A 13,511-nucleotide genomic window follows, 5' to 3' on the forward strand; every position below is an offset into this window, starting at 1 on the left:
GTGATGTAAGTGATGATGAATTCGATAAGAATTCTCCTTTCTGTGATGAACTCTTTCATTTGATCACAGAGCAACAAAGGGTCTTTAAATAACAATCTAAAAAACTTAAAGAAATTCAATACCCTCAATGACATTAATGCTACCTTTGTTTCTAATTATGAGTAATTATTGAGAAATTTTAATTTGCTAAATAAGAAGCATGATGAGCTTATGGCAAAATTTGAGTGCATTGAATCTCAATCTAAGTCACATTTGGAATAATCTACCTCTCTATTTAATTTTAATCCTAAGATAGATGCGTCTACTTTTTGTAATGATTTAATCGATATATCATGCTCGCTCCTTTGTAATGAGATATGTGTTGAGAATGTTCTTGTATAAATATTTAATGAACTCATTGCATAAGAAAATGATGAGCTTAAGCAAGAAAATAAAAGCTCGAGAAGGACTTGACAAGATTAAAGTACAAGAACCATGTCCAACCTCCTTAAGATAACCGTGCAACCATAATGAAAAAGCTTACGAAGGGGTCCACCGTGACATACTTCAAATATCATCAAGAAGGTTACAAGTCCTTCCAATGCAGGCAAGTCAAGAATGAGACTAAGGAGAAGAAGAAACCAATGAACCTCTCTAACAAGACCTCCAATATTTACACCAAACTCAACTACAAAACGAAGGCCAAGAGCAACCACTCCAAGCTCAATAAGAAGAATAATGACAAAGTAGTTGCACATATGGTTGGGAGAAAGAATTGAGGATAGAACTAACCTATTTAGGTGAAAAAAGTCATCACCAACATGAACAAGCCCCAATCGATTTGGATTCCAAAGAAGACTTAAAGAACGACGTGACTATAGGGATTTGGAGACTTGGCTCACAAAATAGAGTGAAGATTCAAACAAAGAAGATAAGTGTATAAGATTGTACGCTTTGATGAAGATCATGATCATCATATACCTAAATCCCTATCCAAAGGTAATGAAGTAATGATAGCTAGACTTTTATTCATATTTTGAACCATTTGCCTTGTCTAGGATTGCATGTGCATATTTTAATTTATTGCAATGCCTAGTTTTCATATGGTAGGTTGTTGTGTTTATCTTTAACATATGAACAACCTACATGGTTTATTAGTTGTAGGTTCTTTTCATGACATTAGTTTCATAATTAGAATCTTTTATGTGCCATGAACCAATCTATAGGGTTCCCTTCATATTGTTATTAATATCAAATGTATTTGTCTCGCAAGTATTCAACACTTGTATATACATATTTAGGGGAAATATGTCCTATAGATTGTGATTGTGAGATTAATATGTGTTGCTAGATGTATCTTTTGTAGTCTCATGAAGAAATTAACACGTCCCCGGAGATATGCAATGCTTTAATTGGTATCATTGTCAATTCATTTTTTACATTAAAGCTACCTCTATGCATGATATGATTTAAACTTCCTACCTCTACTTGTTGTCTAGATGTGCATATATTGCTATATTCCAATAAATGGTATTCACAAGTGGGTCTCATATATGTATGCACACATAAATAAGGAGTTTAGATTATATCATGTGAGTTTCATAAATTATAATCCTTGCTTATCTTTTTCAATTGATATCAATGCCCCCATATCCTTATAATTGGTATATTTTTTTAATTGGTATTATTTCATTGGATTATGATTTATGAAGCTCTCTCCAATGTGCTCTAACGCTTTTTCTCGAGTTCAATCTATGTTTGTAGCCTTTTTTGAGATTATTGATAAATAGGGGAAGTTTGATGACCAAAGCAAGAAATAAAGATACAAGATATCTAGGAATGCCGAAGTTAATAAAGGGGGAGAAGAAGAAGATACAAGAAGCAACATGAGGCATCTATGTTGACAAAGTGGGAGAAGCTTTTGCATGGGTCGATCAAGGGAGATAGTGGCAATGAAGAAAGCGGAAGTCACAACAAAGGAGACTAAATTGTAAGAACATTTATCCAAGCAATGTGATAAGTATTTGTGCTCTTTACGATTGGTACCATTTATTATTTGCCACTTGCTTTGGTTGTGTTGTCATCAATCACCAAAAAGGGAGAGATTGTAGCGAAAATGGCCCTGTTAGGTTATGATTGTGATTTTAGTGATTAATGACAATATAGTCATTGTGACTAACATGTTTGTCAAGAATAAATATTAGTAGGTCTCATGGATGCAATACATCAAGAAGTTACCGTAGTCAGGATAAAGTTTAACTAAATTAGAGAAGTGCTTGGAGAATTGACCTTACTGAAAGGTCCGGTGCAGAGGAAATTGCACTCACCGGAGCATTGTGCACAAAGATTGATAGCCTCATCGGATAGTCTATTGCTATATGTGTTGAACTCATCAGAGTATTTCTGACTAAGGGGAGAAGGTTGAGGACCTCATCAGATAGTCCAGTGATCTGCACTGGGTAACACCGGAGTATTTCTTGCAGAGAAGAATGCAAGTGTAGAAGACTGAAGATCAACTCACCGGAAGGTCCGGTGCTTGTTTTGTGCATACTGGAGTATAACACCAGAGCATTTCTTGTAGAGGCGATTGCAAGTGCTAAAGAATGAAGATTAACTTACTGGATAGTCCGGTGGTCATAGAGATAGTTGCACCGGAATATTTCTAAGGAGAAGAATATAAGGCTCAACTCACCGGATGGTCCGGTGTGAATGGAATGAACACAGTATGAATGCATGAGAGTATTTTACACAGAGAGGCTGCAAAGGCTCTGATGGCTAAATATGACTCACCAGAAGGTCTGGTGATGGATTTGAAGGCACACCGGAGTGTCCAATGTTTACAGAGGCTTTGAGTGAAAATCCAACGGTTAGTTTCTGAGTTTGTACTAACTGGATGATCCGGTGTTAGTACTACTGTTCTTACCGGACCATCCGCTGTTAACAACTTTTCTTAGCTGTTAAAAAAATAGCTAGTTGGTGAGTTTGAGGCTATAAATACCTCTACACTCAGTCATTTGACGTGTGATACGCTGTTGGACTCTATAGGTAGCTCATATACTCTTGAAAAGACATCTAAGCTACCAAAGTATTTAAAATGATCATCCAAAGTAATTAAGCATAAGATTAGATAGTGCTTAGTGCTTAGTGCTTATAGAACTAGAGTAAGTTGTAGCTAGGTAATGCAGCTTGAAGAAGAGATCAATAAGTGATCTTAGCTTATACCGAGTGATATATCATTATCTTGGAGTCTTGGTTACTCGCTGATATCTTGGGTTTTGGTAGCTCAAGCTTGTTGACCCTTCGATTTGGTGTGGAGCAGTGGCAAGATACGTGTACGGGGACGTGGAGACTCTTACCTTGGTGGCTCAAGCTCTAAAGTGATCACAACGACAAATGACCGGAAGAGAGACTAGTGGTGAGACCTTGTCTTGGTGGCTCATTGTGCTTGAGACCTTGTCTTGATGATTTAGTAGCTCAAGAGCTGTGACTGTAAGAGACTTGACGACATGGAGCATATTCTTTATGTAGCTCTAACGTAGACTAGGGGTGACATTTAAGCCATCGATGTCATAGGATAAAAATATCTTGTGTCGAGTTTATCTCTTTACCTTATTTATATTTCTGTATTTATATACTTGTAATTTTACATTGCTAGAGTAGGTTACAATCTTCTTGAGTGGTAGAGTAGACATACTAAAATAAACCTAGAGCACATTTAAATAGAAATTAATATAAGTTTATCTCGTGAAATTTTTAAAGTTAATTTATTTTAGATTTCTAAGTGTCATAATCCACTCCGTTTAGACATCAACGTTACTCATAGTAGCCATGATTTTTGCAATTGACATACAGAGTTGAAACACGATAAAAATGTTTAAATATCGACATTTGTAGAAGTAGAATATTTTAAACTAGAAATGTTCATACTTCGTAGTAGGCCAATATAAAAAATAACTTAAAACATTAGGAGTTAACCTGCGGATGTGCATCTTATGGAAAGGATCATCATCATCCCTAAATGTAGAAAAAAAATCATTTCTCAACCTAAAAATAGGACTGGGTATGCAAATAACAAGCTTTCTCCCTTTATACGTAATATGTGCATATGTACAAGATATACGCGGCAATAAGGTGTATTTTCATCTCGTTTTTTCTTGAGAACTATTTTTTTTTTTTTTACTCTTAAGAGCTGCCACTATTTGGCTCGATGCCTCACCCGTCAAAGAAAAAAAAAAACCCAAGATGGCTAGATAGCCACCATCCATCCCTTACTAATTACTATTACATCCTGCTCCGCAATATTTGTTCCGCACACATACACCAGAGGTACGAGAGCTAAGTAATTTTTTTTATGAAATTAGACGAGTCTAGATCTTATTAGATAAACAAAACAAGTTGTCTGCCTAATTACCATATGTTTATACAATTATGCTAAATATTACTTAAAATTTAGCCTCTAGATATGAAGATCAGGCAATTATTGCGAAACGGATGAAGTATCATGGATACGAAGGGGGTAAACACCAATTTCCGCATAATTTACTTATATTCACAAACTGAAATCATTTTTCACAAAACCAATTAAAATTAAAAACCATTTGTCTCTATTGACATTGGCGCTCCACCCTCTCCGTCTCTCTTTTTAGTAGTTTTATTTATTTGGTATTTTAATCCACAGTCATTAACTCAGATAGATTTATAATGGCATCGTAATTTAAAATCAAATTTTTAATGGCAAATCATCTATTTATTCGATACCCTTCTCTCCATGCCGCTGAGCCGCGTTATACCAGCCGCCGCGCGCCTCCGGCCCACCGCCGTCTCCCTAGCTTCCCTTCCCTGTCGTGCCGTGCGCTAGCTCGTGGCTTGGCTCCTGCTCGCGGTCCACGTCCGCGAGGCGCCGATCTACCTGGCCGTACTGTGAAGCTCTGCCGTAGCCGTCGAGCACTCGAGCCACCGCGGCGTAGCCGCTTCGTCTTGCGGCCGCCGTGACCACCGGCATCGACGAGAGCCCGGCGCCGGCCCCAATTCACAGTCCCATCCCGCCGCCACGAGCTTTTCGCTGCAGCGCCGCCAGCCCGAGTCGCCGCAACTGAACGCCGTCTATTACTCTGGTGCTCCCTCTCCCCCTCTCGTTTCCCGCATTGGGTTGGGCATTCGGGAATACCTGGTTTCCATTGGGTCTGGGTAATACGGGCCTAAATAGGTATGGGTAATTCATGGGTATTTGGTTGGGTTACAAATACCCTACCTAGATTACGCGGTAACTATTGGAGGAATGAAATGTGCCTCCGTGGCTCTGTGAAGGAATTCTTCATTTTTTCCTTTTCTAGGTGATAAGGAATTCTTGATATGGACCATGGAGTGATTCGCAGGGGCGGTTATACGAGCATCAAAGTGATTTTTTTCATAATACATACAATGTTATGCAAGATAGACTGTTTGTTGATATGCCAGTTGTAATGTGGTCTGGAGTTAAATTCTCCATTTTAGTAGGATCTACATGAACTTCTAAGAAAAAAATGTTGGAACTCTACCTTCTTCCTGAAGTAAATTACTATGTTTTTTTAAAAAATCTCACTAGTTGGTGTATTATACTTGGTATTGTACAGCTATCTCGCTTTGCAATTCTCACTGTGTACAGTTTTACTCCATTATGTCAATCTAACTGGACTGTAGCTATAAGGTGACGTATCTTCAGTATTAACCGGTTGCAGCCTTGTAGGAACAGGCACCGGCAAAAGATAATGCTCACCATCTGCAGTTGCAGCAAGTTACAATTCATGTTGAACGCTATTGCCTGCGCACTGCTCTTCTCCCTGTTCTTCCTCATTTTTGATTCACCACTCAGGATTTTCTTGATCAAGAAACCTTACAACTTCACCATAGTATCCTCTAGGTCATTGCATGAGATCAGCCCCAGTTCAAGACTTGTTCAGGAGTAAGTTCTGATTTTCCTTTCAGCAGCCTCAGGAAGCTATATCATCTAGATTTTTTTTTTCTTTTTGGTTGGTGTTTAAATAGGCTTCATAATTCATCCTTAGAGCATGTCACTAACCTGACTGACAACAGGGTAGAAATTGGACAGAAGATTGAAGAAAACACCCAAAACATTATCAACATGACTGCAAATGTGTCGTCTGGCTGGAGCATTGTGAAGGAAGAATTCATATTTCCTGCTGGAAGTCCGCCATTCAATAGCTGTCATGCTTCCACTATTGTACAGGTACATGGCCTTCGGATGCAACATCATTTTTAAAGAAAGTATTAGAATTACTCTTATGTGAATTTTGACTTGTCAGGTTGAAGAAGAAAATTTTTTGGTCGCATATTTTGGTGGATCCATGGAAGGCGCTCCGGATGTCAAAATCTGGTTGCAGAGATATAGTGTCGGTTCAATCCATCCAATATGCTTATGTTTTTGTTTCTTTACTTAGTGGAGCAATTCTTACTAAGAACCTTACTTTTTTAGGATGGCTATTGGCATCCTCCAGAAGTGGCTGATGAACAGGATGGGGTGCCCATGTGGAATCCCGTTCTGTTTCAGCTTCCCTCTCGTGAGCTGCTTCTCTTCTACAAGATTGGTCAAGAAGTCCAGAAGTAAGACCTTTATTTAGATTATTTACAATCTTTGGCCTCTTATCCCTGATTCAAATGGCAAGAGAACCCCAAGATTGAGCAGGCTGTCACAAAATTGAAATGAACCAATGTAATGATCTGATGCTATACGTAACTCGTTCAGGTGGAGTGGTGCCATGAAAAGATCGTTTGATGGTGGCATAACCTGGTCAGAGCGAGAGCAGCTGCCACCTGGTATCCTTGGTCCTATTAAGAACAAGGCATGTCCAAAATTGTGGTCTTTTGCTTTGCCTCACATCTTAGCACAGCACAGCAGTTTTCTCATAAAATAAGTGGTTGACACTTTGAGAGCATAGTTGTTACTGATCGTCAACAAGTCAGTAGTAGTTTGCTGGCCCTTACATTAACCATTATGATGCTATATGTTTTCTGCACAAATTGATTAAAACGGTTCCTAATGTGACTTCTCCAGTGCAGCCTTTCTTGCTTGAAGATGGGCGCCTACTATGTGGGTCATCAGTTGAAAGCTGGAACTCTTGGGGTGCATGGCTTGAGGTAGCCATATATTTCATTTCTTGTGAATAATGTAAAAGTTGACATCAAGTATGGCCCTATATGCATCATGCATCATGGTTCTAACAAGTAACAAATTTTCATCAACAAAGGTTACAAAAGATGCGGGTCGAACATGGCGGAAGTATGGCCCTATATGTATAGAAGGTGAAACACTTGGGGTGATTCAGCCAGTTCCCTACCAGACTGCCAATGGGACTATTCGAGTGTTGCTGCGATCATTTGAGACAATAGGCCGTGTCTGTATGGCCGATTCTGTTGATGAAGGTGTGACATGGAGTTATGTCCACGAGACTGAGCTTCCAAACCCAAATTCTGGTGAGCTTAATTAGCTTTCTACTCGCTTCAGTACCCTTTTTATAGGGATATTTCAATGCTCTTTCGGGACCATATCTGGTGGGGGCACATCAATTGATGCTCTGAAGTTTCAGAAAATTTTAAGACATACTTATGAATTTCTGAAGAACATTTGGTAGCTTTCTCCTTACACCTCTGGAGTTTTCACCTGAAGGTATTGATGGAGTTAAGATGAAGGATGGAAGAGTACTGCTTGCCTACAACACCTTCTCCAGAGGAACGCTCAAACTTGCAGTCTCCATGAATGATGGCGATTCATGGGATGAAGTAATGACATTGGAGGATAGCGAAGGTATGGAATTTTCATATCCTGCAGTGATCCAGACCATGGATGAGCTCATACATGTTACATACACGTACAACCGGACCCAAGTTAAGGTAATATCTCTGATGCGTACAAAATAAAACAGCAATCTTTCCAGCAACAATAATTTTTCTGTCAGTGCATTTTCTAAAGAGTATTCTTGAATGCTTTGCAGCATGTTGTTCTTCAACCTAGTTCGACGGTGAAGTTGTGAGTCCGCAATTACGGGAGAATTATGGCTGGCAACTTCAAGACACTACCGTTTATCTCCACATATTTAGTGTAACCATTGTATCATTTTGGCTAGGCTATGTTCTTTTACTTCACTGCTCAGTTGATGTGAAATAAATGCTTGCAACTGCAACTTAATGGACATTTTTCGAGGCTCGTCTTAATAAAGATTTATTGAAATGAAAAACTGTACATGTGCCCCACAATTTAGCATAAGGTGATCCTTATTTGGCAGTTCTCCCCTTTCCTCTCTTAGTGTGTCAATCAAATATACTCTACTACTATTTCCTTTGGTTGCTCTGTGCCTTTCTCTCCGATCAAGTTCCAGCAAATAAATCATGGCCATCACTACAAGCCATTTTGATGTATTTTTTTTCTTTGTTGTGTAAGTACTTGGAAGAAAATGTAACTGCTCTGTCTTGATTCCTGGACCTATCAAGAGCCATGTAGAAGATGAATTATTCCATTACGTTACAGGGATTTAATTAGAACTCATTTAGCTATTCAGGTTCAGGGTGCCAGCACATTTCCAGTGAGCAGCAAGTATTTTGAAAAGAGTACCAGATTAACATATTTTGAGTAAGTCATTGTTCAGGAACCATAATCAGGGCTAGTATTTTGAAACCAACAATACAAAAGAATAGAGGAAGGAATGAAAAGACATGTACACACCCACACATACATACATACATACATACATACATATATACACACACCACGAATTTACGATACCTAGATCAAGTAGCCTGAACCAACTTCGCCGCAACCAGAAAAAGCTGTAGGTTCACTCGTGCAACCGGAAAAAGTTGCAAGTTTACTTTTGTAACTGGAAAAAGTCGCAAGTTTACTCCTGCAACCGATAAAAGCCGTAGGTTCACTCTTGCAACCGGAAAAATTTGTATGTTCACATAAAGTCATAGGTTGACTCCTGCAACCGGAAAAAGTTGTAAGTTCGCTCCCGCAATTGGAAAATGTTGTAGGTTCACTCCCACAATCGGAAAAAGTTGCACGTTCACTCTTGCAACCGGAAAAAGAAGCAGGTTGACTCCCACAACCGAAAAAAGTCACAAGTTCACTTCTGCAACCAAAAAATCTATCACTTCTAACCAGAAAATACCACCTTGTTACCGGAAAATCTATCACGAACAGAAACCCCGCGCGCACCTTACCCAGCCAGGCTTCCACGTCCCTACTCACAGCTACCTCTGTAAGTAATAACAAGTTTTGTATGAAGTAGTCATGATCTTGCGGTGGTGGATGTGTTTATAATAAGTATCCATGCGATCAGACAGAAACCAGACGTGTCAAACTTGTTATATTGGGGATATTTCAAGGACTCTTCATGACTATTTCTTCTTCCTCTGTTTGCGAAAGAAACTTGAAAGTTAAACGGGAAATCTGTAGCTTGTGCACTCTTTATGAAAGATACTTGCAAGTTAATCTGACTTTTGGCTACTTGATCTTCCACTTGGATTCCCTATTTCTGTCTTGCTGAAGTGGATTTGCAGTTTGACCTTCAGTTGTGACCATACTTGAGCAAGACAATTGTGGATTTGCAGTTATACTGTACAAGAAACTGGCAAACCCGCGAACGAGCATGGTGCTCGATGGCAAAGCTGTAGGGAGCAGCTGAGCCTACCGAGGTTCGATCCCTAGTGTCGCACGTCCCAGTCTGGCCTTCAAAGAAGGTTCCGGGGAAGGGATCCGGTTAAAGAAAAAAAAAAGAAACTGGTGAACCACTTGTGTATATTGCAGGAAGGTAACAGTACAGAAATAGCCAACAGGTGGAGTATATGCAGGTAAGAGTTTTTTTTCCCACTCTTCAGTTGTGACGATGACAATCATGGAAGTGCATATTCTTCGCATGAAACTTTGTTTTGCTCTGAAATATTGCATCTCCAGGAGAAGTTCCGTTCTTCTGCCTGCAGGTTGGCTGGTTTACAGGATTTCAAGAAAGTAAATGAAACGTAAGTTTAAAATTTTTGCTACCCTTCCATTCTTCAACATGAGGCTGTGAGCGTTCTGTTACCTCAGGTCACATGTGACGTGAGCATCAGAATTTCGCGGCTGGAAGTTTGAATTTGTAGCTGCACATTCAAGTTCTCAGTTTTCCCACAACGTAGAAGACCTTTTTATTTTTTATTTTTAAAATCAAAAAATCATTAATATACATCCGTTTTAAAATTTTACGACTCTAATACTCCTCTGGCCCCAACCCAATGAACCTGCAGTACTGCAGGCCAGCCCGGGAGGGGTTTCCATGGGCTGGATTTCCTCTGTGGATTGGGCCGGAATAAGGCCCAGGATGTCGCATTCTAATCCCAGGATGAAAGAAACATTATATAACCGATGATCAAACGGGTCAATTAAGGCCATCTCAAGGATTTTTTTTTGGGAAGAAAATCCTGTCGTGAAGTGATTTTTGTTTTTTAGTGCTCTAATAGTTTTACTTTACGGTTTCCGTCACGAAATGATTCTCAAGATCATTCCCTTCGGGACGAGATTTTCTTTCATTTCCTTTCGCGATTCCTCTCAAAATTAAGTTGTTGAAGATGAGAGAAAATAAAAGAAATAGAAACGGAGAAGGGAATCGAAAACGGAAAAATGAAAAAAAATATGGTTGAAGACGGTCTAATAACAGCAGCAACATACACCAGCTTTAACTAATCCCAGGATGAAAGAAACATGGGAAAACTGCAAAAACCCCCCCAAAAGTCACTTGGATTTTGACTTTCCCCCCCAAAAGTTGTTTTGTTGCAAAAAGCCCCCCAAAAGTTCGACTTTGTTGAAAAAACCCCCTAAAAATTCAAAAAAATAAAAAAATCATTAAAAAAATTCTAAAAAAAACTAGAGACAATTCTAAGACCTTCTGTGAAATTTGTTTTCAAAAATAATATCCTTTGCATCATATTTCATGGAGAGGAAGTTTGGAAAAAAAAGAAAAATGTGCAGCTCATTTATTAACTCATGTTATTTTAACTTTGTCATGTCTACCATTATTTTTCCTACACAAATAATTGTTTAAGTAAACTAATAAAAGTGGTTTCACTAATTTTGGGGGTGTTATGGATTAGTTATGAATTAATCTATCTGCAACCCATTTACTGAATCCTGCACGTTACAATAACTATTTCAAGATTTCATGTATTTTTACAAGATAGAGGATCATGTAAGAAGACTAAAAAATTTTGTTTCATGATTTTTGGATTAGTAAATAATTAACTATGCATTTAACTCGAATTAATAAATGAGTTGCACGTTTTTCTTTTTTTTCAAACTTACTCTCTATGAAATATGATGCAAAGGATATTATTTTTGAAAACAAATTTCACAAAAGGTCTTATAATTGTCTCTAGTTTTTTTTAGAATTTTTTGTGATTTGTTTTAAAAAAATTTGAATTTTTAGGGGTGTTTTTGCAACAAAATCAAACCTTTGGGGGTTTTTTTGCAACAAAACAACTTTTGGGGGGGAAAGTCAAAATCCAAGTGACTTTTGGGGGGGTTTTTGCATTTATCCCAAGAAACATTATGTAACCGATGATCAAACGGGTCAATTAATAACAGCAGCATACACCAGCTTTAACTATGCTCTCGATCCTTTCAGAGAGATAAGCATGCAGATGACTGTACCTAATATGATAAGCATGCGGATGACTGTACCTAAAGCACTTCGCTTTGCCAGCTTAGTTCGTACGACTAATCTATGCACTGCACTGAAAACGTGCGTGGCCAACTACAGGAAGGTAGAGTGAAGCTTCCTCTACATGCTGCGTGCAAGGACACGGGCACACGGCTGAATACTGGGCAGCGAAAAAACAGTGACAATTGGATTTTTTTTGTTGGAATGTTAATATAGTGTCGACATCGTGATGACTTTTTCTACTAATACTACGAGCAGTACTATGGATAAGCTAGGGTGGACAAACTATTCTCACTTTCCTTTTGAAATTGGTTGCAATTTGCAGCTTGTCCTTTTCGTTCGAGATAGATCGAGTTTGTTTAAACCATTTGAAAGGTAGAATAGATATGGTGTATCCATGAGGGCTTGTACCTATAAGAGATTAAACCTTATGTTTGCTCCTTATGTCTCACTAAGACGGATTTTTTTTATGGTAGGAATGATAATAAGACATATGTAGTGACTTGATCAATTTTCAAATTCCACATATTCAGTCTCAGTAGGCTCTGTGTGAGTGTGTTTACGAGTTGTATACTGATGTTTCTAAAAAACACTAAACAAAGCGTGCATACAATTTTTTTTGAAAAGTTTCTTAATAGAACAGTATATGCATGTCAGGTGATCATATTATGCAACCATATGAATTTCAAGATAAAACTTGATTTCGTTTGTAAGATACGAGTGAACAATATAATACTACTTTCATAAGCTAAGGTTGAGTAACTGATTAGTAATATTCGCATTTCATTTGAATGGTTCTCATCTGCAAGCTTGTTCTTTTCGCTCATTCATGAAAGGTAGACTGTCTTTAGACCATTAAGAAAGGTCGACTAATTTAAGGTCTTGTATGCATGTGACAGTGGACATATAGATGCAGACTTTTTGACTGTCAAGTCAAGGTTGTCACTATATAGAAATGGTTTTATTTGGTGCCTCATCACTACCAGATCAATTAAAACAGACAGTGATACTATTTTCACTGCCGGTTCATAAGAAAAACAGTATCACTGCCGATTTAAGAAAAAACAAACCAGCAGTGATATGTTGTTATCACCGTCGGTTGATAACAAAAACTGACAGTAATAGTATCACTGTCGGTCTTCGTTATGAACCGACAGTGAATCCGGGAGCCGGACCCGAATATCGAATTGAATCCATTTTAGTCGTCCCGTGTTTATGTCCGCGTCCCGTCCCCAGCCTAAAAAATCTCTAAGTCCGAACCAGACAATACTCCTCTCTCTCTTTGTCTCTTGTCTCTGCCGCCGCCCACCTCAATCTCATCAATCCCCATCCTCCCAAGCGTCGCAGCCGTCCACCTCAATCCCATCGATCCCCTTCCTCCCAAACGCCATCGTCGCCCACCTCCCGTCCCTCCAATCTCTGTCTCTACCGCTGCCACCCACCTCCCGCCCCTCCTCTCTCTTGCTCACGGCCACCGCTGCCCACCTCGATCCTATCAATCCCCTTCCTCCCAAGTGTCATCGCCGCCCACCTCCCATCCCTCCTCTCTCTATCTCTGCTGCCGCTGCCCACCTCTCGTCCCTCCTCTCTCTCACTCATGGCCGCCATCGCCGCCGCCCACCTCCCGTCCTTCCTCTCTCTCTCTCTCTCTCGCTCACGACCACCGCCGTCGAGATCTAATCCCTCCTCCTGAGCTCACGGCCGGCGCCCTCACCGCCTTCTATCTCTCTGCGGCGGCGTGTGCAAGCCGAGGAGCACGGCGTGATGTGGAGCTCGAGGATCCGGCAAGACTTCCATCGGTAGGGTGTGTTGTGGTGGTGGCCTTCGTGCCGTCGTATTTTTTTGGCA

The 13,511-nt window shown here is 39.5% G+C and overlaps 1 protein-coding gene across 6 annotated transcripts; it reads left to right on the plus strand.

The window, feature by feature from the left end:
• Positions 1 to 4,741: 4,741 nt before the first annotated feature.
• LOC133891480 (uncharacterized) lies at positions 4,742 to 8,210 on the plus strand. 6 transcript variants are annotated; one of them, XM_062332196.1, is made up of 10 exons: positions 4,742 to 5,093; positions 5,681 to 5,920; positions 6,052 to 6,205; positions 6,282 to 6,368; positions 6,452 to 6,579; positions 6,722 to 6,818; positions 7,036 to 7,113; positions 7,224 to 7,449; positions 7,643 to 7,866; positions 7,968 to 8,210. In XM_062332196.1, the coding sequence occupies exons 2-10, from the start codon at positions 5,727 to 5,729 to the stop codon at positions 8,004 to 8,006; spliced, it is 1,227 nt and encodes a 408-aa protein (XP_062188180.1). In that variant the 5' UTR covers positions 4,742 to 5,093; positions 5,681 to 5,726; the 3' UTR covers positions 8,007 to 8,210. The 6 variants fall into 6 exon arrangements, with proteins under 6 accessions (XP_062188180.1, XP_062188179.1, XP_062188178.1 ...); XM_062332195.1 differs by having other exon boundaries at positions 5,697 to 5,920; XM_062332194.1 differs by having other exon boundaries at positions 5,705 to 5,920.
• The last annotated feature ends 5,301 nt before the right edge of the window (positions 8,211 to 13,511 follow it).

The sequence above is a fragment of the Phragmites australis genome, chromosome 14, assembly GCF_958298935.1.
Source record: "Phragmites australis chromosome 14, lpPhrAust1.1, whole genome shotgun sequence".
NCBI classification, from domain to species: domain Eukaryota; kingdom Viridiplantae; phylum Streptophyta; class Magnoliopsida; order Poales; family Poaceae; genus Phragmites; species Phragmites australis.